The 26,897-nt window shown below is 42.2% G+C and overlaps 2 protein-coding genes across 7 annotated transcripts in view; one reads left to right on the top strand and one right to left on the bottom strand.

Annotated features, from left to right (window-relative positions):
* The window catches only part of LOC136404295 (conserved oligomeric Golgi complex subunit 2-like), a 65,116-nt gene that overhangs the window by 12,783 nt on the left and 25,436 nt on the right, over positions 1–26,897 (top strand). For 2 of the 5 annotated variants that reach the window (XR_010751236.1, XR_010751237.1), the window contains exons 3-6: positions 209–274; positions 6,802–6,987; positions 8,759–8,883; positions 10,210–13,564. Coding sequence is in view for 3 of the 5 variants with exons in the window: in XM_066383648.1 (XP_066239745.1) it covers positions 6,213–6,239; positions 6,802–6,987; positions 8,759–8,883; positions 17,485–17,566 (420 nt within the window). In the remaining 2 variants the exon portion in view is untranslated. Of the gene's footprint in view, positions 1–208; positions 275–6,130; positions 6,240–6,801; positions 6,988–8,758; positions 8,884–10,209; positions 13,565–17,484; positions 18,734–26,897 lie in introns of those variants that run through there. The other 3 variants (XM_066383648.1, XM_066383656.1, XM_066383651.1) reach the window with 3 other exon arrangements.
* Positions 24,898–26,897, bottom strand: part of ERO1B (endoplasmic reticulum oxidoreductase 1 beta) — a 66,654-nt gene continuing 64,654 nt past the window's right edge. The window contains exon 17 of one of the 2 annotated variants that reach the window (XM_066383647.1): positions 24,898–25,198. In XM_066383647.1, coding sequence (XP_066239744.1) covers positions 25,114–25,198 — 85 coding nt within the window. In that variant the 3' untranslated portion in view covers positions 24,898–25,113. The remainder of the gene's footprint in view (positions 25,199–26,897) is intronic. The other variant, XM_066383644.1, reaches the window with a different exon arrangement.

Raw genomic sequence — 26,897 nt, forward strand, 5'->3', positions numbered from 1 at the left:
GTTTCATGTATATCAACAGGTTTTTTTTCATATTCTATGAGCAATATTTATGGCAAAATAACTTCTGTTATTTAGCTAGTTAGCAGTGTCTAGTTATACAGAAAAGCATCTAGTTATACCGAAAGAATACCTACGTCTGGTGCTGCTTTGACCACTTCAGTGCTACTCCTGCTCTGACGTGTTTGTGCCAACATGATTTTCCCTTTAGGTTGGCGTGGACAAAGCCCTCAACCAGCTTTCTGTGCCTTTGGGACAATTATGAGAGGAATTTTTGGTAAGTGTTCAGATTATTTTGAGTAGTCTGCCATGAAGCATGTTCTGCTTGTTTGCAAGAATTCCTTTTATCTGTCAGGCTGTGAGTGGTCTGTGACTAGCACCCACCTTCCAAAAAGGTGTAAATGAGTCTCTATTTTTGCACATGATCTCACAACCTGAAGAGCGTTATGGAGTGCCAGCCCATGCTAGGGAAGACCCCTGACCCAATTTAGCTTATAGCTACAGCTAAAGTAGAAAATTCTCATGACCCTCAACAAATCTAATCTTGCTAGCAGAGTCAGGATGCGTTCCTTGTGCGTCAGCCTTGCAGATATTGCAGGAAGGTGGTTTATTATCTTAAGAACAGTGTGAGCTTGTGTGCTTTTGCAAAGATATTGTACAATACAAACGTGCTGAAGTAACTGTAACCTTTTGGGTTTCGCCTATAAATACCCCTCTCCCCTGAGCTCATCGCTGTCTGTTGCGAGAGGCGTGGTGGGCAGACCACTATCCAGTGAATAAAACCCAAATTGCAATTTGGGGCTCCGGTTCCATTTTGTTGCGGTTGCACCACAACAAAGAGCATGTCTGATTTGGAGATGACAGATTCTCAAAGTAGATAACTTTAAAATGTCGGGGGAGGGGAAGAAAGCTCTTTCAGAATTCAACTTGTTAATGTCACCTCGCTCATATATAAGTAGTCTCCAACTTACAAATGGCTTATGTTTTTAAATGTGCAATAATTTTACGAGTGTCCTCCCGTCAGTGTTTGCATGTGGTGATGCTCCCAGACCAGGCCACCTGACTCTCCTGTTCTCTGATCCAGATCATCCTTTCTCTGCCCTGACTGTCTGTGACATTCACTGTATATGTATTAGTATTCTTTGGGCCATTGATCCTGTGTGACCTTAGTTTATATGTCATTTTACCCAAAACTCAGCAGCAGTTGTGTCTGAAACATTGTATTTTTATCAATATCTGTATAATAGTTGTCTTTAGATACTAGAATTAAATGAAATATATAAATTTAATCCAGTTCTGTGGAGTTGAATTAAATATGTAAATTTCATAATGTTACCAAAGAGTTTCTGCAGTACATTCGCTTTATTTTTTTAAAGAGTCTCAGGTTGCCTGACCTGTGGTGGTGCAGTGGATCAAGCATTGACCTGGAATGCTGAGGTCACTGGTTCAAAACCCTGGGCTTGCCTGGTTAAGGCACATATAGAAGTTGATGCTTCCTGCTCCTCCCCCCTTCTCTCTCTCTCTCTCTCTCTCTCTCTCTGTGTCTCTCTTCTCTAAAATGAATCAATAAATAAAAATTTTTTTAAAAAAAGCCTCAGGTCATCTGTCAGTGACTGCGGAGGAAACGGGAGGTCTTGCTCATCCTTAGGGGTCAGTAGCTGAGCGTTCCAAGTGAGGGTCATGCCTGGTCTGATTAAGAGGGCTGTAGTAATTTGTGAATTTTATTTTAAAGCCAAAAAATTATATAGTTTCCTTATGCTTTAATTTATTCATGGTATCATTAACATTTTTAAAGAAATCTGTAGATTTCATAGGCTGTATGCCAGCTCAAAGCCCTCTCCTGTCCTCTCACTTTTTTTATTGCTATGAAGTTTTTTTTTCAAAGCTCTTTCACATATATATGATATATAAATACACTGCTCACAAAAATTAGTGGATATTTCAAAACAAGCAATAAAATATCCCCTAATTTTTGTGAGCAGTGTGTGTATATATATATGTGTGTGTGTGTGTGTGTGTGTGTGTGTGTGTGTGTATATATGCATATATATGCATTATAATGTCATGGTGTCTTTGAAATAAGAGGATTTTAGAGGTACCTGCATGGACACAAAATTAAAATTCTCATTTTCTCTAGAACAAGAAATAGTAATAACTGACATCAGTGAAGCACTTTACAGTTTAATAGGCATATAAATTTTCAGCACTCCTACAGAGAAGGTATTCGTATTTTAGAGATTAGGAAGTGAGTGGGCTTTTCTAAAGGAAATTCTTTCTACATGGTACCGCAGGTTTTTTATTTCGAAACGTAGTGTGTAGTCCTCTCATCCTGCTATGTTCTGCTACGTTTATTACTTATTTTGTCCCCCCCCCCCCCAGTTAAATATACCTCTTCGTGTGCTGCCTTTACTTTTTAGTGAACCTGTGTTTTAACTTTATTTTCTGATTTATAATCATAATTGATAAGTGGCAGAGTTGAAGTTAAAATTTAAGACTTATGGCCTTGGCTGGTTGGCTCAGTGGTAGAGCGTCAGCCTGGCGTGCAGGAGTCCTGGGTTCGATTCCCGGCCAGGGCACACAGGAGAAGCACCCATCTGCTTCTCCACCCCTCCCCCTCTCCTTCCTCTCTGTCTCTCTTTTCTCCTCCCGCAGCCAAGGCTCCACTGGAGCAAAGTTTGCCCGGGCGCTGAGGATGGCTCTGTGGCCTCTGCCTCAGGCGTTAGAATGGCTCTGATTGCAGCAGAGCGACGCCCCAAGATGGGCAGAGCATCACCCCCTGGTGGGCATGCCGGGTGGATCCCAGTCGGGCGCATGTGGGAGTCTGTCTGACTGCCTCCCCGTTTCCAGCTTCGGAAAAATACAAAAACAAAAACAAAACAAACAAACAAAAAAAAATTTAAGACTTATGAATCTAGCCTGGTGCGCCCAGTGTTTTCAAAATTTATTTATTAGTATTTATTTTTTAAATGTCAAGGAGACAAGCCTATTTTAGAGACCTTGAGCTTAATTCTTGAGATGACCTCTGAGCTTTGAAGATGTCAAGAATTGAATGCATTTCTAAGAAAGGTTATAAACTTCTCACATGAGAACAGGAATTCTTCATGTTTTATTCATTCAGGTCCCGCTATCTAGAAGAATGTCTAGTTTATATTAGGTAGTCAGCAACTGTTTGTTGAAGGAATGACCTTGTATCTTTTTGTTCTTTGAAGGATGAGAGTTTTCATGTTCCCCAACTGCTTTGATAAATTTGTAGTGTAATAATGTATTTAATGAGTTGACACATTAAAGCATGAAGAAAAGGGTTATAAGAAAATAAATGTAATACCAGTAGAGGGTTCGCTTAAGATGGGGAAAAGAAGGAAGGAATAAGAGGACAGGGTATGAGAGAGTAGAGAGGTCCCGGTTCTTTTTAACTATAAGCTTGCAATAGAGCATTGAAATATGTTTGTAAAAGCAGAATTAAGATTTGCATTCTTGGGAATTCCATGTTCACTGATATTCAAAATGCAGGATGCTGCAAATATTCTAAGTTGACTTTTGGCTTTGTATGTTCCTGCATTTAGCATGGGGAAATAAGAGAATTAAGGTTAAACATAACTTTTTTTTGCTTAACTTTAATTTTTTTAGATGTGTGTATTGAGGCTTATACAAGTTATTCAATAAGTTAAGAAAATTGAAAAGATCTTAAATTCTCAAAGTTCTAAGGAAACATCTGCACTGGAAGAATTAAATAGCACATCAATTAATACTTCACACCTACACTGAATTTTTTCTTTTAGTTAAAACTCATTTCTGAAAAAGAAGAAAATCCAAGTCTTAAACTTCAGTGTTTTTGAAAGTAGCTCAGGAAAAGCTAAATGCACAAAATGGTCAAGTTTATAAACATCATTATGAACCATTGTGGTTTTAGGCCACAGTTCCAGCACATCATCCTTCATGGAATCAGCAGCAGTGTGCTCTTAGTGCAGAATTTTATCTGTGGAATTGTCTTACCTAATGATCTTTAAGATGTAGAACAGCATTCACCTCTCTCTGATTTTTTTAGACATGCTGAGAGTGTTACCATTGGTGTCCCTTGACTAACATTGTATCATTAAGAAACAGTATGGCACTCTTAGTTCAAATTTATAATCAGGAAAGAAAAAGCTTAGGAAATAAGATAAAGATGACCTTTTTCTAAGTCGTCCTGTGACTATCTCATTACCTTCCTAGGCTGAGTGTTAAGTCAGCCAAGCTGATGAGTGACTCAGAGCTGCGTTGAGGAGATCGTGGCGGCAGCGGTGGGAAGCGCCATGGCGCAGGGGAGGAGCTCGGGTTTCTGCTGTCCATCCCTTCTGGGCAGCCTGGGTCAGGGCCCTTCACGCCCTCATCTGTGACTTAGGCTAATGACTCCACCTGCAGGGTTGTCTGACAGTGATTGAGGTGCTGTCTGCAAGCTCCTGGCATCTGGTAGCCTTCATATGTGTCTCATTTGGGTCTAACATGAGCTTCTCTGAAAGTTATACCGGAAGTTACATTTTCATGAGTGATATTGTATAATCTGCCGCAAATCAAACAAAGCCCAGTTGAATATACTTGGAGTTCAAAGTCTTGGTCACACTATAAATGCATGTTGGATTTCTTCTCAAAATTTAAGATTTGGAAGGGACCATAGAGACAGTGTGCTCCATATATCTTGTTATATAGCTTAAGAAATGAGCTATCGAAAAAGGAAGTGATTCTCATGTCCTGGTCTCTACCTCTTTTCATAACCAAGATGACCAGATGGGCGGTCAGTACCTACCACGCTTGTCTCTTTAGCCCACGCACCATGCCCCTACCCCTTTGCTGTTCTTGTCAGTCACCTTAGTGTCCGTCTGAGCAGTCCAGGAGTCGGCAGGTCTGCACTGCTGTGCCCCCTGTTGCACTGACAGCGCCTTCCAGCTGTGTCCTCACTCGGCGCCCATGGCGCTGCCTCCCGGCCTTCTTTCCATCTTTGCCCTCCTGCTCTGCTCTGCCCTCTGACAGAAACACCTCAGTGATTTCCATCTCTCTGAAGCTGTTCCTTGGCAGTGTTCCATCTTTAACATGCTAGACACTATACTCTTTCTGGCTCAGGACCACCTTTGACAACCTCTTTGTTAATTCAGATCTGCAACTTTGAGCTGTAGAGAAGGGAAAGCCAGGGCAGCCTAGCTGAACAATGGAGACGCCATGTCAGAAACATTTAGATAACTTATAAATAATAAATCGCATTAGGTTGTTCAGGAAAGAGGGATTAACCTTTTGTGTTGTTCCTGTTGGGCAGTTACTGGCCCTCTGAACTAGTTTGATGCTACAAAGGCAGGCCGGGTCCTGCTGGTCTCAGTGTGGCTTTCACGGCTCCTTAGGATACACTTGGGTCCCTCCCTGCCTGATTGGTCCTTATCAGATGCAGGATGCCTCAGAAAAGCCCAGCAGGTGCTTCTGTGCTTTATGTTTTTCTTCTTTTGCTATTTAACTTCCTTTTGAGTAGGAGTGATGCTTTCTAATGTGTTTTAGAAGAAAGAAGGGCATTTATTAGACCGTGGAAGATGCACAGATGAATGTCCTCTCACTAGGACCCAGAGCCTGCAAATGGACTGCTCAGCCATTTGGTAAAGTAGATATAAAGGAAGCTGTTCTGAGATACTTCATTTATTGCCTCTAGAAGGCCACTTTTATTTTCTGGAGGAGACAACAGTATTTGGTATCTGAGAGGTATTCGAGGTATCAATATTTTAAAAAGGTGTGAATAATAGGAAAGGGCAAGAGGAGGAAAGAGAGGTTAAAGGTGAGGCAGGCTTGAATGGGAGAGCCTGGAGAAGGTGCTGGAAACAGGTAATTAATTGCATGCACACTGACCAGACAGCTGCTTCCTGTCTGGGCTCTGCGCCCCAGCCAGGCAGCACCAGTGGCCTGTGTAACTTCCCCACTGCACCTGCACGTGCTGCATGTGTGGCTCGTGCTGGGAAGAAGGCACGAAGGGTGCTTTAGCTTTCACCTTGTGATGGCGGAGGACACTGAAGAATGTAACACAGCGGGTGCTCAGGTGGCACTGTTGCTAACCATGTGATGTCTCCTCTTGGAAAATTAAACACTTTAGCAGTTAAATTTCTTTCATTGTCTCTACTAGCCCACTTTTGACTGGACAGATTTTGGAGAGAATTGCTACAGAATTTAACCAGTAACAGTTCCACGCTGTTCAGAGCAAAGGCATGTCTCTTTTGTACAAAGTGAGACCAGTAAGTGTTGGATTAGATTTTTACATTGGGTATTTAGGAATTTGCTAAATAATTTTGGTTTAACCTGGTAATTGTCGATCTACAGGATTTGGGAGCTAGCTTTGAGTTTTACTTTTAGTTTTTGTGGTTTGGACCCCACTTCCTGCATGTCCTGCATTATAGAGTCTGTGTAAAGACACAGAAATGTTCTCTGAATTGTAAGAGTAAAATTAATTCTGAATTTCATGTAACAACACCTTATATGTGGTAGTCAGTTAATTTATCCAAAGCCCTTGACTGCTTTAAATTCATGTTGTGGAGTTCCTCCATAACTTAAGAGGAAAATAATGTGGTGTTTTTTCTCGTTCTGTAATTCTATCTAAACTCTTCATTAATGATGCAAAGGTTTACTTATGAAAAGATTGTGAAGAGGAGGGGAATTTCATCGTTAATCTTCAGGAAATGTTCATCTTTTCATTTTACATGTTATCTTCTGTTGGAGTATAAGGTTTGTTCCATGTGCATTTGAATCTGTAAGACTTGTTCCCACGGGAGCCTTGCTCATGTGCCCTCTCCCTTGCAGCGGATAGCCGGCATCACGGCCATGTTACAGCAGTCCCTGGAAGGCCTCCTGTTATTGATAGAAGGGCTCCAGATGTCTGACGTGAACATCATATGGCACTGCCTGCGGACTTACGCCATGATCAACAAGACCCGGGACGCGGAGGCGTTAGTTGGCCAAGTACTAGTGAAGCCATACATGGACCAGGTGTGTGCTTCTCAGGGGCTGTCTTCCACAGACGTTCGTAGAACATGTCCTCTGTCTTTGCTACATCACTGGATGTGAGGGACAGATCCGAGATCCTCCTGTGAGGAATCTCATATTTACTGCAGTGTCAGTTGTAGGAAAGCATTGGTCCCTGTTGATTATAATCAGCTTGCCAGGAATCGCCTCACTCTGTTATATATTCTCACAATGCTGTAGCCCAGAGGCCATCTTAATTTATTTAGGGTGAGAGTCTGGCCTAGGAAGAAGGTCTGTATCAAAACATTTGTAGGTCAGTTTTGTGGTATGTAAATCATACATCAATAAAATTGTTAAACAGCATTGTTGAACTACTAGTCTCGTGGGCAGACTAGAACTGTCCAGCAGAGGGCAGCACCACACTGCGGTGTGTGGTGAGCCTGCAGAGAACTCTGCACATGGGAACTCAGATGTGGCCCAAGTCTTCAAAACTATGGAGGAGCTGGCCGGACAAGAAAGGTGGAAGGGTGGGAGTATTCAAAGATAAAGGACTTTTACAGGTAGACTGCAGAGTAATACCTATAATCCAGAGTGTGGCTATTCAGTATTCTTACCTACTGGGATACAGGTACATGTAGGTAGTGTATTCTGCTCTTGAGCATTCCAGCCGGAATATAGGGTGTGCTGGATGAAGGTGCCAGTCCTTGGCAGTTTCCTGACATACAAAAATGGCAGAAGTGACAAAGCCCATCCTCAGTGTGAGCACACTTCCTTCCAGACACCTGTCAGGGTGGGTGTCCTTTTCGTCCAGTGAGTACAAAGCTTCTCTATTCACCTCAACTTCAGGATCACAGTCTTCCACTTTAAAAGGGGAAAATTAAATCCCATTGATAATGAAATTTAAGGATTACTTTCAGTAATCCTCAGGGTTACTGAGACTTTCCGTCCATGAGTTCCCTCTTTGTATCATGTTGTATTTCATAGCTGTCTCGATGGAGGTGAAAAGACAAATTATCTACATTTTACCGATAAGTGAAAATACTTGTTACGAATATTTGCCTTTGTTTTCATTGAACTGAATCTGGTGTGCTCAATTAAAGACATATTTGAAGTTTCAGTGGCATATTAAATGAACCACGGCCACAATTTTAATTTTATTTAAATTTATATGCCTATCTGGCCTGACCTGTGGTGGCACAGTGGATAAAGCGTCGACCTGGAAATGCTGAGGTTGCCAGTTCGAAACCCTGGGCTTGCCTGGTCAAGGCACATATGGGAGTTGATGCTTCCAGCTCCTCCCCCCTTCTCTCTCTCTCTGTCTCTCCTCTCTCTCTCTCCTCTCTAAAATGAATAAATAAAATAAAAAAATTTATATGCCTATCATCGTATTCACCTCTTGACGCATAACCTTACTACAAAAAATAAAGTAATAAAGTAAAATAAAATGGGTTGTCTTCCATCTTTCTCTGTCTCAAACCTTCCCGTAAGCTGAGTGGTGGTGGAAGAAAAGGCCTAGGCAGTGAGAAGCTGCTGTCATTTACATTCAGGCTCAGCAGGAAAGCAGGTGGAGGTGCCTGGTTTCTCAGCCTCGGGCCAGTCTGTGACCAGCCTGTGTCCCCGCATGGTCAGAACTGTGCACCCTCATCCCAGGAACTAGTTCTGAGCACAGCTATTATTTACCTACCCTTTAGAAAACATGTCAGTTGGGAGGGAAGGGGAGGTTTTCTTCTCTTAGTGCTATACAGTTCATACTTCTCTTTTAGGTGCTTTCTTTTAATGCTTTTCCTTCTAATAGGTGATTGTAGAGCAGATTGTCGACTCTCATCCCAATGGCCTTCGGATCATGTATAATAAACTCCTGGAGTTCGTTCCTCACCATTGCCGCCTTCTTAAAGAGGTCACTGGCGGAGTCATCTCAAGGTACGTGACTACTGTGCTGAGCGCACCTGTGAGCTAGCGCACTGCTGACACGAGCCATCTTGTGTCCGCTGGCCCAGGGCCCCTTGGAGGGAGCGTGGGTTCGGTTCTGCACCACCGTGGTAAATGTCACGATAAAGCGAGTCACATCCATCTTTTGGTTTCCTGGTGCAGGTGCATGTAAAAGTTACGTTACACTATCCTGTAATTTGTTAAGTGTGCAACAGTTTTATTTCTATTTCTATTTATTTTTAGAGAGGAGAGAGAGAGACAGAGACAGAGACAGAGGGGGAGAGAGAGGAGAGAGAGACAGAGAGAGAGAAGGGGGGAGGAGCTGGAAGCATCAACTCCCATATGTGCCTTGACCAGGCAAGCTCAGGGTTTCGAACCAGCGACCTCAGCATTTCCAGGTCTACAGCTTTATTTCTAAAACAATGTACCTACCTTAATTAAATACTTTTATTAAATCTTTTCGAAAGTGGAGGGTTTTGCCTTCAGTTTGTAGAAGTCCTGAGGCACGATGAAGTGAAGTACAAAGCAGCGAGGTACACCGTTACAGTTCACCATTATCACAGTGCTATGAGGGGCGCCCTTTGCCTCACTCTACAGATAAACCCCAGTAGAGGCGCTGAGGGACGGTTACCATGCCTCCCTGAAGCCAGAGCCCACTCTTTCCTCTCAACCCTCTTCCCTACATTAGTTTGAAGTCAGTTCTGGGTTCCTTCCAGTCTAATGACATAATCTGTCTAGAAATTAGTATTTCTAGTTACATTCAACAAGTTTTATACTAATTGTGATTGAAGCCATTTTCCGTTTTCCCTCCTTCTTGACTTCCCAATTCTGTTTCACAAACATCCCATTACCTTCCACCACTGCCATTGTTCCAGTCCAGGTCTCTGTCCCGTCTCCAGAATAACAGTCTCCCCGCAGGGCAGAGTGTTGCATGGTGCTCCATGCCCTTGTGGGGGAGGGAGGAAGTAAGAATAAGGCTCTCCCCACTTGGTCTCTCTGCCTCCACCTCTTCCACTCCGTCCAGCCTCCGTCTATCACGTTTACCCAGAATCCTGAGGTTCACATATTCTGTCTTATTCCTAAGTCTCAGTAGTTTCTCGTTGCTCCTAGAGGAAAGCCAGGCTGTGGACACAGCATCCTGGGTCCTTTGTGCTCTGGCCCCATGAGGCTCACTGCAGAGCTCTCTGCTGTGGACTGTCCCCAGTACCACTTGGTTTCTGGCCACACAGTGGCACTGCCCTTTCCTGACATTGTCCTGTGCACCTGTGCCTGTCCTTCTGTCCCTTATCCTTCCCGTTCCCTTTGCCTTCCTTTCAGATGTCACTCCACGTGAGCTCCAGTTCAGATACCACTTCCTTCAAGAGACTGTTGTCCCAATGCTCAGAGTTCACCAGTTCTCTGGAGTCTGTTACGTCACCTTTTCCTGGCTGAGGCCTGATTTCCACCTGGGTGGTGTCACCTCCTGCCCTGCCAACGCTTCCTGATACAGTCTGGACGATAGCAACCACCCTGTATTTGCAAAATATGAGTTTATTTATTTTCAGCGTTAGAAAGGCAAATAAGGTCTCTGTCTTCAGGGAGCACGCAGTAGATTTGGTCGTAAATTTTTGTTCTTTGAAAAGAAGGAAAGCTGGGGTGACAAATATACTGCTTGGCCTTTGAAGTTCTTCCTGTTTTCACCCCATGATCTCAGGTGAAGTCTAACTTTGCCACTTTTGTTTGGTAATCATTTGGATTGGGGGTAAGAATTCAGAAGTTATGACGTAAAATTAAAGAAGCCACAGTTTTTAACAAGCAGTCCTATTTGACAGGGCTAGTCTTGTTTCTGCAGTGTCAGAGCTCTGCAGTCTTGTCCACAGTTGTCAATGTGGCAGAATTCACACGGCGCCTCAGAAATGTGAGGTAGCACCAGTTATCAGTTCTGTGGAAGATTCCTCAATTGAGAAGCTTCAGAAAGACTTAACTTAATGACAGCTGAATCTTTAGGGCACTTTTTCTTAAGAGATAGAACTTGCTTTTTATTTGTGACAGGTTTCTAATGGCTCCACAAAACTAAGCAATAATTTAGATTGGCAGAACCTTATTTTAGCATTAAAGAGGGAGGCTGGCTACCTATCTCATTGGGTATAATTTAAACGTTAAAATTCCATACTTTTATGAAAATGTTTTATATAACTTAAGTAATGCTAAAATATATTAGAGGTTTTTCAGAATGTTATTGCAATGTACTAGTTTGTACCACCTTTTATGTATAATTCACTTTGAAAGTATACAGTGTATGGTCTGAGGGGTTTTAAGGCTTTTGGACTAAAGTACTTCTCTTACATCTTCAGAGTCACTCTGATTCTGAACTCCGCACTGGTTGATTCTGTAGCTCCAGAGGCAGAAATTAGAATGTCACAGAATGTTGACAGGTGAGGTCACTTTGCATTGATTAAGGCCTAGACAGTTTTGATCACTCCAAAAATCTCACTTTTGCCAAAAGTTTGGCACTTCTTTTCAGGCACTAACGTACACACTCAGACAATAATGTTGAAAATGTTGACAGAATTGACTTACACTCTTAAACCTCCTCTGCAATAGTCAGAGATTTTGCAGTTTTTTAGCCCAGTGAAATCTAATATTACCTCAGGACTGCAGCCAGGATGCACCTTTCCCAACTCACTGAACATCTATGACATTGAAGGAACAAGCAGAGGTTCTCAGAAGGGATCAATAACAAATATCCCTGGCCCTTTGGCCAGAAGACACTGTTTTCCTTTCATTTCCAGTCATCTGTAAAACAGTGCCCTTTATTACATAGCCTGAAAGCAGCCTGCCGGCAGCTGCATTCTTCAGGTGGGAGAAGCCCTCAGTACTCTCTTGCACAACTCCTGTCACTTAGTCACATAAGGGACACATCCCAGGCAACTGATTCTATGTCATCTTTCATTTACGTGACACATGTCTGAAATAATGGTTCTCCAACCACAAATGCCATTCCAAAGCCTCCAAGATACATATATATGTAATATATTATATGTAATATATATATTCTACAGTTGTAAAATTGCCTACAATACAAGACTATGAGTCTTTAGGGAGGTTAAATACTCTGATTTTCTACAAAACAATGAGGTGGCACTAGAGGGAGCACTGTTACCAGAGAGCAAGTCTGCTCTGCCCAGGAAGTCTCACAGCTCAGGGAGGTGTGGAAGGGGCCCACATCAGAGTCCTGTCTACACAATAACACCCTATCAAATGTATCTTCCTGTTCTGGCCTTCAGGAATCATTGATCTCTGGGCACTGATGTCACAGAGATCAGGTCTCTTATCCCGAAGGTATTTAAAACTGAGGTCTCTGGCTTTAAATAGATCATGATTGGGTTTTCATTTGGATAAAACACCTTCTCCTGCATAATCTCGTTTAACATTCTTGTCTTTCAGTATTTGGAAGAATTTGGGTCACATATATAAAAGAGTTACTTCAGGGAAAATACTGCATGGAAGCAAAATTTACACTGATTATTCAGGTTGCCTTACGATGTACGTTCATCTCAGTAGCTCTGAGACCACCACCCTCCCCTGTCACACTGCACTTGTTACGGGTACTTTGGGGGATTTGAAGGCAAACTCAGCCTGTGCTCAGGCCGCCTTTAAACAAGGCTTTCAGAAAGCACTGCAGTTACTCAGTGTTAACTCATTGAAGGGAAGAGCTATTTTTTTAAAAAATTCATAAAATCATGTAATTATTATACTTATCCTATGATGTATGAACTATTACTGTTATTACTGGCAGGAAAATTGAAATAACCAGCATTAACTGCTAAAAGCCATAATCTGTTTTTGTGATCAAGCTGCTAGTATTTACTTGAACAATTATTTTTTATTGGAAAGGATAAAAGTATTCTAAGTGCCTGTTTTCTCTCTTCCCCTTTTAAAAAAGTAACGCTAAAGCACAAGTGTTATAAAAACATCTAGAATATTAAAAACTGTGTTTCAGACTATTGTTCTCTTCTAGTAAATGATCATATATACCCTGTGACATGTTGCAGATTTGGATGAAGAGGAAAATTACAATTTCCTCAAGCTTCCTAATTTACTTGTGCTGCTAAGTACACTAACAAAGATACTCCTTATGTGCAATAGTAAAGGGTAAGAGAAGGCAAGGAATGGCGATTACTGGTTCTAAAGTACCCAGATGTCCTCGTATTTTAGGGACGTGCAGTTTATACCCCTGCACATCATGCCATCATTTACCTCAGTGTGACCAAACACTACCAGTCAGTGTCCTGACACCCATGGGAATTCTCCATAACAGCCAGCTGCAGAGTGGACGCCTGAGAATTCTACCTGATCTGTGTACATATCTTTCATTGGCTCATTTTCCTTTTCACAGTTAGCCCACTTAATTGAGCTGATGATTAGTGGTCCAGAGTGTGTCACACACAGAGCTGTGACTGTAAGAAGCTTGAGCCTATGGTGCACACATCAGTCACACTCAGGTCTGTTCCCTCTTGCCAGCATGTGCTAACTGCAGGTGGCCATGTTTAGCTGCAGAGATCAGGCACAGACTCCAGTATACTCCCAGACTCTCTTTTACCAAAACACATAAGAGCTACTTTGTGGTGGTTTTGAGAGCACCTAACCCCTATTAAGAAAGAAAGGAGAAAAAAAAAAAAGAAGAAAGGAAGGAGTATACATTGGAGTAAAGACAGCCTCTTCAACAAATGGTGTTGGGAAAATTGGACAACTACCTGCAAAAAAATTAAACTAGACCACCAACTTACACCATTCACAAAAATAAACTCAAAATGGATAAAAGACTTAAATATAAGCCGTAAAACCGTAAGCATCTTAGAAGAAAACATAGGCAGTAAGCTCTCTGACATCTCTCGCAGCAATATATTTGCTGATCTGTCTCCACAGGCAAGTGAAATAAAAGACAGGATAAACAAATGGGACTTTATCAAACTAAAAAGCTTCTGCACAGCTAAAGACAAACTACACAATGGGAGAATAGATTTGACAATGATAAGGGGTTAATAACCAAAATTTATAAAGAACTTGTAAAACTTAATACCAGGAAGACAAACAATCCAATCCAAAAATGGGCAAAAGAAATGAATAGACACTTCTCCAAAGAGGACATACAGATGGCCAATAGGCATATGAAAAAATGCTCAACATCACTAATCATTAGAGAAATGCAAATTAAAACCACAATGAGATATCACCTCACACCAGTCAGAATGGTGCTCATCAACAAAACAACCCAGAATAAGTGCTGGCGAGGATGTGGAGAAAAGGGAACCCTCCTGCACTGCTGGTGGGAATGCATACTGGTGCAGCCACTGTGGAAAACAGTATGGAGATTCCTCAAGAAATTAAAAATCGAACTACCTTTTGACCCAGCTAAACCACTGTTAGGGATATACCCCAAGAACACCATAGCACTCTTTTTTACAAAAGAAGAAATGCACCCTGATGTTTATGGCAGCATTGTTCACAATAGCGAAGATCTGGAAACAGCCCAGTGTCCATCAGTGGACGAGTGGATTAAAAAGCTTTGGTACATATATACTATGGAATACTACTCAGCCATAAGAAATGATGACATTGGATCATTTACAACAACATGGATGGACCTTGATAACATTATACTGAGCAAAATAAGTAAATCAGAAAAAACTAAGAACTATATGATTCCATACATAGGTGGGACATAAAAATGAGACTCAGAGACATGGACAAGAGTGTGGGGGTGGCCCTGGGCAGTTGGCTCAGTGGTGGAGCGTCGGCCTGCCGTGCAGAAGTCCCGGGTTCGATTCCCAGCCAGGCCACACAGGAGAAGCGCCCATCTGCTTCTCCACCCCTCCCCCTCTCCTTCCTCTCTGTCTCTCTCTTCCCCTCCCACAGCAAGGCTACATTGGAGCAAAGATGGCCCGGGCGCTGGGGATGGCTCCTTGGCCTCTGCCCCAGGCGCTAGAGTGGCTCTGGTCGCGACAGAGCGACGCCCCGGAGGGGCAGAGCATCGCCCCCTGGTGGACAGATTGTCGCCCCTGGTGGGCGTGCCGGGTGGATCCCGGTCGGGCGCATGTGGGAGTCTGTCTGACTGTCTCTCCCCGTTACCAGCTTCAGAAAAATACAAAAAAAAAAAGAGTGTGGGGGTTACAAGGTGGGTGGAGGAGAGGGAGGGGGTTAGGGGAGGGGAGGGGCACAAAGAAAACCAGTTAGAAGGTGACGGAAGACAGTTGGACTTTGGGTGATGGGAATGCAGCTTAATCATATGTCAAAATAACCTAGAGATGTTTTCTCTGAACATATGTACCCTGATTTATCAATGTCACCCCATTAAAATTAATCCAAAAAGAAAGGAATTTGTCTCACAGCTAATTCAGGCGGTTAGAAGAATAGTATAAGCGTGGTAATTCTGCTTCTCAGGCCACATCCTGCAAAAGGGGCCCCAAGAAAATTGGTGATTTGGCTCCTCTGATTTTGCCAATTGGATTTAAAAAAAATAGGTCAGGAATGCCCTGAAATGGAACTAACAATACATGGACATAAATCTAAAGGACTTTTATTGTTAAGCTACATTGGCCTCCTTCCTGGCCCACTCATGCAGCAGCCACAGAATTACAAGGTATAGGGCAGAGTAAATCCCCTCAACAAAGCTCTAGTTTTTTACATTGGGAAGATTAAGAAGGTCATTCTGGATTTTTTTAAGCCTTATGTACTCCCTGGATGGCCAGTTAATTTGTGGGGTAGAGATGTTTTGAAAAATACGGGAGCGTTGCTTGTCAGTCCTAATGGTTTAGTCAGTACTCTGATGTTTGATCGGGGATTTTTGCCCACTAAGGGACTAGGGAAAGAACAGCAAGGAATTCTCACCCCCATAGAAGTGGCACCCAATACCAGAAGGTGTAGATTAGGATATCAAAATTTAGCATAGGGGCCTTGGTAGCTCCTGCTACCCCAAAAATGCATTGTGCAGACCAATTACTTGGAAATCAGATAATCCTGTATGGGTAGACCAATGGCCCCTTTCTCAGGAGAAACTTAGGGCAGCTGCTCAATTGGTACAAGAGCAGCTACAGCTTGAGCACATTGAACCATCTAATAGCCCATGGAATACACTTCCATATTTTGATCTTGTTGCCTCCTGGATTATCAAGGGGCATAGGCGACCCTTACAGCTTATAGGTTTTGAGCCTCAAAATTATTGTTGTTCCTTTTTTAAAGGATCAACAACAATGGCTCTGGGAAACTTCCACAAAATGGCAAATCGCTTTTGCAAATCAATGGATAACTTTATACTGAAACAGTCAACTTAAAATCAGCTCAAAGACTAGAATTATATGCCATTATCATGGCTTTTCAGCATTTGCCATATTCCTCCTTTAATCTATATATAGACAGCAAATATTTACTTATGGTTGTTTCCACTATAAAGACTGCTTTATATATATATATATATATATATATATATATATATATATATATATATATATATAATTTTATTTTTTTAATGGAGCAACATCAATAAATCAGGATACATATATTCAAAGATAACATGTCCAGGTTATCTTGTTCAATTATGTTGCATATGCATCACCCAAAGTCAAGATTGTCCTCTGTCACCTTCTATCTAGTTTTCTTTGTGCCCCTCCCCCTCCCCCTTTCCCTCTCCCTCTCCCCCCTCCCCCCGTAACCACCACACTCTTATCAATAAGACTGCTGTCTTAGGGACAACTGCTGATGAACTATTTCAGCAGTTCCTCCTTCTTCAAAGACTTGTATGTCAACATAGAGCTCCATGTTTTATAGGACATACTCGAGCTCACTCCATGCTTCCTGGAGCTTTAGCACAAGGGAATGCCCTAGTTGATCAAGCTACCCAAAAGAAAATTATTTGGAGCAACCATGATAGATCAAGCAATTCAGTCTCATACTATTCATCACCAGAACGCTGCAGCCCTGTGTAAACAGTTTCAACTTTCTCGGAAAGCAGCACAGCAGATTGGTAAATCCTGTCCAAGGGGTCCTATACTACAATCTGTCCCTTCATTTGGAGTTAACCCTAAAGGACCCCTACCAGGACAGCTTTGGCAAATGGATGTTACTCATATACCTTCATTTGGCAAACAGTCCTATGTCCACGTTACAGTGGATACCTATTCTGGATTTATAGTAACCTCTGTCAGAACAGGAGAGGCTGCTAAGCATGTTACATAGCTCATTGTCTGTATGCATTTTTCTATTATTGGATTTCCTAAACTGGTTAAACTGACAATGCTCCTGCATATTTGGCAAAAGCATTTACTGTATTTTGTCAAACCTTTCAAATTATGGGTATTTCTTACAATCTTTAAAGTCAAGGTATTATTAAAGTGTACCCAGCAAATATTTTAAGGTCAATTTAAAAAAATTTAAATGGGGGGAGTCATATCCTGGAACTCCTATGGGTCTACTATATCATGCTTTTTACTTTAAAAATTTTAAATTTCTTTTGAATGCTGATGAACAGGAGACGCCAAATCTTTTTCTCCTGTAAACTTCTACCTTCTTTTATTTAATCCAGCTAATAACACTGTTTTGTCTTTTCCCAAATAGCTCCAGAGATACGGAAAAGGTTTATATAGGCGGATGGGGATCCTCAAACCCCTCAGCGAGATCTTCTGAGCATGGCTTTTAAGGTACCAAGAGGCAGAAAAAGCCCAATAGAGATCAGGTGAACTACCAGCTTTTAGGATATGCCCTTAAAGGCTCCAACGCCCCAAAGGGGTCTCATAGGATTCCATCTGGGTCCTGCTTCAGTAGTGAATAGGAAGGTCATTGAGCTAAAGCCTGCCAGGCTTACATGCCTTTGCTGTGAGGAAAAAGGGACACTGGAAGGTAGGCTTCCCTCTCGCTCCTCTAAGGGAGGGTTCAGTCTCTTCCAGCCCTGCTCCAGCCACCTATGACCTAACCTTGCCTAGAATGCTGGGGTTTGCTACTGAAGGCTGAAGGTGCCCAGGGCCGTCGGCCCCATCTACGACACTGTGGACGAGCCTAGGGTATTTCTTCCAAGAAGCAGGTAAACTGATCTCACTTGCACAAGGGCCACTTAACTATGTCTTGCCTGAATAGTCAGGTTTTTTATTCCCTCGAAGATCTCTGTTGTGAGTGTTGATAGTCCTATTTTCTGCTGCTTTGTTTAATATATAGTGTTTCCTTTATCCCCCTACCTCAATGCCCCACTCATATTTCAGGCTGGGACCTACTCCTAATTTAGAGCTCTCTTTCCCCCTTTTGCCAACTTCTGTTATGAATCTACCTTTGCCACCCAGCTTAGTGTATCCCAAGGTTCTCTCTACCACGCCACAGTCGCAGAGCTCCAGGGAAAAGCAACCTGGTCTCATCTCTCCAGGCAGAGGAAAACAGAAGCTCCATCTCCACACATGCTGCAGATGGCTTTTCCAGTCTACCTGAATCATTACCAGCTAGAAGCAGCTATCATTGGGACTTGGACGTGAGCTGCAAAGTATAGAATTGTGACAACAATCCCAGTGCCATGCAGACTTTTCCTGGATGTGGACTTTTCCTGGACTCCTGCTCCTTGTGACAGCTCCTAACGGACTGAACTAGGGTTGGGTTGCATTTGCAGGGATTTGGAATAGTGTTGGTGCCAACTTGTACTTGGTGAACATGTTAAGGACACTACTCTTTTATGGATTCTTGCTGTATTGGCCAAGAGTTTGCTTAAAGGCTTTAATCACTGTAAAAAAGAAATAGAAGACTGGATAAAGAAGATGTGGCACATATACACTATGGTATACTACTCAGCCATAAGAAATGACATCGGATCATTTGCAACAAAATGGTGGGATCTTCGTAACATTATACGGAGTGAAATAAGTAAATCAGAAAAAAATAAGAACTGCATGATTCCATACATTGGTGGGACATAAAAACGAGACTAAGAGACATGGACAAGAGTGTGGTGGTTATGGGAGTGGGGGAGGGGAGAGGGGAGGGGGGGCACAAAGAAAACTAGATGGAGGGTGACGGAGGACAGTCTGACTTTGGGTGATGGGTATGCAACATAATTGAATGACAAGATAACTTGGACATGTTTTCTTTGAATATATGTACCCTGATTTATTGATGTCACCCCATTAAAATTAATAAAAAATTTATTTATAAAATAGAAAGGAGTTAGTAAACCCTAGAGCAGGGTTCCCCAAACTATGGCCCACAGACCGCATGTAGCCCCCTGAGGCCATTTATCCAGCCCCTGCCGCACTTCCAGAAGGGGCACCTCTTTCATTGGTGGTCAGTGAGAGGAGCATAATTCCCATTGAAGTACTGGTCAGTTTGTTGATTTAAATTTACTTGTTCTTTAACTATTGTTTGTTCCCGTTTTGTTTTTTTACTTTAAAATACGATATGTGCAGTGTGCATAGGGATTTGTTCATAAGTTTTTTTATAGTCCGGCCCTCCAGCGTTCTGAGGGACAGTGAACTAGCCCCCTGTGTAAAAAGTTTGGGGACCCCTGCCCTAGATTGTGAGAGAAATGCTTTGAGGAAAAGGTTCTCATCTATAGTTACATAATGGATATTACTAGAATATTGTTTTTATCTTTTAACAATAAATGTGGACTTATTAGAAGTAAATTGGTCTAAATATTTGAAACTTTATCAAGATTTCCAACTAAAGAAACTTTGTTTAAAAAATAACCTTGCTTTCACTATAGATGACTGCATGGTAAAATATAGGCTAGTATAGGTCTGCTCAGAGACATCTAATGTGCATTTGCACTTTTTATCCCATGTAAGTGAGAATTGTATTAACTAAAAACATTTCTAACCGTGCATAATGCTACTTCAAACTTCTCCAGGTTCAGGTGGAGGAAGTATTGGAAAAGCTAAGACTAAAATAGTGGAATTCTCATCAAAGATGATAAAATGATTAAAGTGAAGAAACATTTATTTAGAAAGGGAAGAGGATTCGGGGTGGAATTCAGTGTCTGCTGAATACCAATTATATAGTAGCCCCTAGGCCTGGCACTTGTCGTGTGCCCAGCGGTCCAATCTGTGAGCTCAGCATCACCCTTATGTTAACCCTGCCCTAGGCCTTTAGCATGGGTGTCTGAGAAGCCCTTGGACTGGAGGGTCAAAAAACCCTGAAGTCTGCTAGTGATGTCCCTGTGCCCCCAACCTACATCTCTAGAGTTCCCATACCTACTGGCAGCTCCTCTGGGCCTGGGCACTGGGGGGGGGGGGGGGGGGGGTGTTCATCCATTTTGAAGTTCTGATACTTGCTGTCCAGGTCAAGTTCAGTCTTCAGATACAAATTAGTGACTCAGCATCACCTAAGGGTGTCTGTGGTTCCTACAAAGCCGGATCCTTGCCTCTGTTCCTTGACCTGTGGCTGGACTTCGCCTGTTTTCCTAGAAACGCATGTACCTTGCCAACGGTAATTCCTTAGTCTCCAGTCCTGCCCTGCCCTTTCGGACCAGGGCTGCCCTACAGCTCAGAATGTGAGATTCTATCCCCAGGACAGATTTTCTGCCTCTGAACTTTAGCCTAGTCTGGCGCTCAGATGCCTGCTCTCTTCAGCTAGCTCTGTGACGGAGCCTCATAACCCATCCTTTTCTCTGCTGGTCCCTGACACCATGACCTATCTTGACCCTGAGCCTCCATTTGCACATGAGCCTTGTTACCCTACAACAGCCCCTCTGTCTTTATGCAGTCCCAAGTCATGGTGGTCCTGGCAGCACTGAGGTATAAAAAGGGAACATTTCGGATAAATTGCTTGACCAGGACCATTGTTTGTGCCACTGAATACGCGTGTGTGCTCTGTCCTCGGCAAAGTCACTGACCAGGGTCTGGGCTTCAGACTTGCAGACTTCAAAACGTGTCAAAGGGAGAGCACCTATCCATTTGGGGGTCTATCCTATGAAGGAAATCCACACAAAGTGAAATTGTATCAGAACACAGCTCTGAGCAGGGGTGTGAGGCCGACACTGAGACTCACTCCTACGGAGAGTGCTGCTGCCCCGGACAGGTTTCTGTGGCTGCTGTTCCCCCCTCAATTGACCGAATCTCTGGGTGCGGCTCTCTAAACTAGATATAACCCAGTCAGGCCACTGGACTCCTGAGTCCCAGGCTGGCAGGGACACGTGTTGGACTTGTTCATGCTGTACTCCTAGCTCTTAGCACAGTGACTGGACAGTCAGACCCCGCTCTTCCTGTGACAGCGTCTGTGAGAAATTCGTGTACCTGCACCTTTATCTACTATGCTGACTTCACAAGTGTAATATTGAAGGGCCCCTCCATGCTTTCTTATGAATCTTTAACAGATACCAACTTTTGCACAAAGAATTAATAATGGAATTTTAAAAAAAGAAACTAGGATTCTATATAGTTCTCAAATGAGTCTCAAGGGCTAAGACTTACAGTGGCAGTGCTGAGATGGAACTGTCACAGGCACATGGCCTACCTCTGCCTTCACCTGTGTGGGCCTGGCACATACTGAAGCAGTGACAACAGGCAGAAAAATAATAGGTCCTTATCAGGTAAAGTATCAAAATTAAAAGAATAGTGACACATTAAGTGGTTAAAAGTGCAACTCTTCGGAGAAAACACTGAGTTGGGCAGAGTTTTCACATAATCCATTATATTAAAGGATCTTTTAAGCTCATATGGAATAGATGAGAACAGCCAAAGAAAATGGTTTTTAAAAAGGTGGGAAGGAAAATGAGATAGGAGCAACAAACCCGATATGAAAGCAGAAGCCCTGAGTAACTAGAGTGTGGTGGTGGAGCAAGGAGGAACAGGCCAGAGAAACTGAAGGATAACTGATACAGAGTCAAGTCCACACGGGACTTCCGGTATGATAAATGCAACATCGCACAGTAGTAAGGAAAAGACAAACTGTTCAATAAAACATACTGGAGTAACTGGGTAGTCATCTAGGAAAAATCAGGTTTTATCCATAACTTACACCTTAGGCCAGGATACACACCAAAGGAATAAAAATTTAGATTAAAAGTTCTAGAAGAGCCTGACCAGGTGGTGGTGCAGTGGATAAGAGCAGGGGTCGGGAATCTATGGCTCGCAAGCCAGATGTGGCTCTTTTGATGGCTGCATCTGGCTCGCAGACAAATCTTTAATTAAAAAAATGTTAAAAATATAAAACATTCTCATGTTATTACAATCCATTCATTTCCTATCGCTCATGTTCATGGCTGTGGGTGGCTGGAGCCAATCACAGCTGTCCTCCGAGACAGCACCAAATTTTTATTGGATAATGCGTAAATGTCTACGGGTCACGTTGTATGGCTCTCATGGAATTACATTTTAAAGTATGTGGCATTCATGGCTCTCTCAGCCAAAAAGGTTCCCAACCCCTGGGATAGAGCATCGGACTGGGATGCAGAGGACCCAGGTTCGAGACCCTGAGGTCGCCAGCTTGAGCGCGGGCTCATCTGGTTTGAGCAAAGCTCACCAGCTTGGACCCAAGGTCGCTGGCTCAAGCAAGGGGTTACTCATTCTGCTGAAGGCTCACGGTCAAGGCACTCATATGAGAAAGCAATCAATAAACAACTAAGGTATAGCAATGAAAAACTGATGATTGATGCTTCTCATCTCTCCATTCCTGTCTGTCCCTATCTATCCCTCTGACTTTCTGTGTCTGTAAAAAAAAAAAAAAAAAGTTCTAGAAGAAAATATATTATTGCTGTAGAATAAAGAAGGCATTTCTAAGTATGACACAAACTTCCAGAAACTACTAAAAAAACGATAGGTGCATAAAAATAAAAATTTGCAATGCAAAGCCATCATAAGCAAAGTCAAAAGACAACACCTTGAAAGGAGTTTACAGCTCATTACAGTGAACAGATTCATATCCCCGACAAATAAAGCACTCCTAGGAATTTATGAAAAGATCAACATAAGTATAATAATTGGCAAAAGATATGAACACAAAAGGAAATATAAATGGCTCAAACAATTAAAGGTAGTCAACCTTACTTGTAGTAAAGATACAAACCAAAACACATGGATATGTAATTTTGCATTTATCACCATGGCAAATATTGGAGGTTTTAATAGCATCTCTGTAGTAAGGCAGTGGGTGTTGTCTGAATTACAGCTGGGTATGTGAATTGATATCTTACCCCTTATGGGGGGCAATATTCTAAAATCTTTCAAACTTACAAATGCATATGATCTTTTACCCCAAAATTCTACAAGTGCATAATTACATATGTGTGAAATGACACAAATACAAGTTCTGGGAACTATCCAAATTTCCGTTAATGGGATTGGTTAAATGATTGCACATTCATATAATGGAATACCAAGCAGTTACTCAAGAAGAAAAAAGAAGGGTAAGCTATCTAGTGATATGGGAAAAATTAGGTGGAAAAAAGCAGTCTGTATAAGATACCAATCTTTGTGTAAACATGAGGAAAAGACTTCACATTTCTGTTTGTATATGCCTGTTGGGAAAGCAGCTGTTAGGCCTGCCCACTTGCACTCTGCATGGTTAGTGCCTAAGCATGTGGCAGAGCCACATGTGCACAGCCTCTGTAAGGATCCCCGTGCTGCCTTCAGGGTGGATTGTGGATGGCTCACCCACCACAGTGAGGAGCCGTTCTGCTGTTTGTTTGCCTGCTGCCATAAGAAGCCGGTTTCCCCTGCCTCTTTGCCCTTCCTCTGTTGTGCGAATCTATTAGATGAGAACGGCCCACCGCTTTCCAGCTCTACAGTTCCTCTACCATGAGCCCAAATCCCACACGAACCTGCCTGGCCTCAGCCACTGGCACTACAACGCCTAAAACAGGGTGGAAGGAAACATATGGAGCAAAGACCATAGGGTTTTCAGGAGGGGAGGGGAGGACACTATGCAATATGGATACAAAAAAGACATTCCACTGTAGAGCTTTTCTACCGTTTGGTTTTTGAACCATGTGAATGTATTACCCATTTCAAAAATTAAGTATATTTTAAAAGCCTTATGATTATATATAATTCTTTTTATTTTTTTGGTTTTTGTTTGTTTGTTTTTACAGAGACAGAGAGAAAATCAGAGTGAGGGATAGATAGGGACAGACAGACAGGAACGCAGAGAGATGAGAAGCATCAATCATCAGTTTTTTGTTGCAACACCTTAGTTGTTCATTGATTGCTTTCTCATATGTGCCTTGACTGCGGGCCTTCAAGCAGACCAAGTACTATATATAATTCAAAAGATGCTGAAAGTCCCCAATTTTTAGTGGAATGGTAATGAACCAAATTATAAAATCACACAGATCAGCACATTCTGAGAGGAAGCTCGGGAGTTACACTTCCTGATTTCAAACTGTAGTCCCACAACCTAGAATTTGTGACTGTAGACAAGTGACTTAGTCTCTCTTACCCTCAGTTTTCTTATTTATAAACAGAGAGTGGCTTTACCTCCCCCCTCTGCTGCTCTGCCCATGCAGAGCCCTGACCCGGGGCTAATGGTGGCTCTGCCCCAATATGAAGGGACACCCTTGGGCTACTTAAGATTTTCTCCCTGCTCCACAAATTGTAATCAAATCCTCATCTCAAAAAAGGAAACACCCTGGCCGGTTGGCTCAGTGGTAGAGCGTCAGCCTGGCGTGCAGAAGTCCCGGGTTCGATTCCCGGCCAGGGCACATAGGAGAAGCTCCCATCTGCTTCTCCACCCCTCCCCCTCTCCTTCCTCTCTGTCTCTCTCTTCTCCTCCCGCAGCCGAGGCTCCATTGGAGCAAAGATGGCCCGGGTGCTGGGGATGGCTCCTTGGCCTCTGCCCCAGGCGCTAGAGTGGCTCTGGTCGCAACAAAGCGACGCCCCGGAGGGGCAGAGCATCGCCCCCTGGTGGGCAGTGCGTCGCCCCCTGGTGGGCGTGCCGGGTGGATCCCGGTCGGGCGCATGCAGGAGTCTGTCTCTCCCCGTTTCCAGCTTCAGAAAAATAAAAAAATTTAAAAAAAGGGAAACATTTACAGGGGGGAAAACGAAAAAAAAAGATCACAGAAACATTTACTTTAATTCACACTTTCTAATATTTGGTGGGTACAACAGCATATTTGCACCTATAGAGTGTGTACCCATAGATGTTACTTAGAGCACACATAAAGCTGTGTGTGTTGGTGTTGTTTCACCAGGTCAAGTCCATGGCATCGTGCCCCCAGTCTGTTTGGTGATAGCTGTGGTGTCTACAGGTACTTCAGTCTGCAGACTGCTGTGAGGTTTACTGGGAACAGTTCCCAGGTTCCCGGCTGAAGGTGGTACTGCTGAAGATAGAAACAGTGTCCTTCCTTAAGGCACAATGGCACCTAGCGAGGTGGGGAAACATGGCACAGTGTTTGGTATTCATACAAGGATTACAAGTATTGAGCAATGGACAAAGTTAAAACTTCAAAACGTTTGACTTATCAAATTTCAAAACTGAAAATTATTACCATCCTTTCTGATTCTCCTCTAGCTTAAGAATCAACACAGGAGAACCATTAAATTTTACCAATTTTAATATATAGTTTTCTAACTTACATAATGCCACTTAAGAAAAAATAAACTCATGCCATTGAAGGAAGGGATCTTGGCCTTTTCTTTGTTTTCGTGACTTTGTTGATTGGTACAATCATTTCTGTCATTGTATTATCAAGTGCTGCATTTTCAAATTAGGTGATGAGAGAAAGACAATGCCAAGAGGTATTTCCAGCTACATATTTCCACAAAGCAGTCAATCTGGTAATCACTTCACAACAAAGGTATGTGAATTGGAAAAACAGCTTATATCACATGAGCCATAAAACATCACCAGACTCACAAAACAAAAAAGCTTCTTACAATTTACGCAATCATTTAAGAAATACATACAGACACAAAAATGTAGGCTGCCCCCCACAGTCTAATTATGGTAAAATAAAGTTAATCAGACAAATTTTAGCTTAAATAGACTCCATTTGTTTATAGGTAGTGAAAAAAATTTTTTAAACTTTGAAAAGAACTTTTTTGCCCTAACTAGACTTTTGAATTTCCTGGAACTCATTCTAGTATACAATTTTTTTCCTAAGCTTGAAACAAATCAAGAAAAAAAAGCAGTAAGTAGAGAGTTTAAATAATAGGCTTTATCTTTAACTAAGGGAACTGTGAGGTAACACTACCAAAAAAGATTTTTAAACTTACAGTAAAAATAGACAAAGTACAAAACTTTCATATTTTCTTAAACTCTGAATGAACACTAAGAATAATTTTTACTAATTAACCAGCGATATTATTCACTTTTTAACGAGTTTACCCTAAGATCCCCCTCTCCCACCTTAAAAATGAAAAAAATATGGAGGAGGGGCCAATCAAGCCAACCTGTTTGATTCAAGCTAACAAAACCACCACTATCAACAAATACCCAGCTTTATAAAGGCTAGAAACTGTGTAAGAAAATAGTTAGCTGGTAAGACCTTCCTCCCTCCAACCACATCCCTCCCTCCAAGGGTGATTAAATATTCTTAAAAAAGGGGTGAGCCTACTAAATACAATTTAAAATATGCCACTAAAACAATGAGCACACTTCAGACTTTGGCAGGAGGGAGATGGGAGTAAGAGCACTTGTTTACTTCATGAAGGACTGCGAGGTCTAAGGAAGAACTCTATTTTGTACCCACATTACTGCCATATATATGCAACCTTCCAAATTAACCATACTATGTCTACTAACAGCTTTCTCAAGAATCAGTATTTTAAGTATGAAGAATATTTAAATCCTAGGTTTAGAAGATGACTGGGAAGAATGAGTCATCTGTTGGTACAAACCACCCCAAATACCATTTACATACAACAAACTACAGAGAAAACTTGGGGAGAGAAGCTTAAGAAGCTTGAACAACAGCTACCTGTTTAAACCTCCTACCAAAGAATCAGACTGAGAGGATTGCATAGATTGTGTTCTAAAATAAAATCCTTTAAAAATGCTTATTTTAAAATAGTAAATTTTGTGCATAGACTGCTTTAAATTGGCCTTAGAAATCCATAAAA

Source organism: Saccopteryx leptura, chromosome 1, assembly GCF_036850995.1.
Source record: "Saccopteryx leptura isolate mSacLep1 chromosome 1, mSacLep1_pri_phased_curated, whole genome shotgun sequence".
Taxonomy (NCBI): Eukaryota; Metazoa; Chordata; class Mammalia; order Chiroptera; family Emballonuridae; genus Saccopteryx; species Saccopteryx leptura.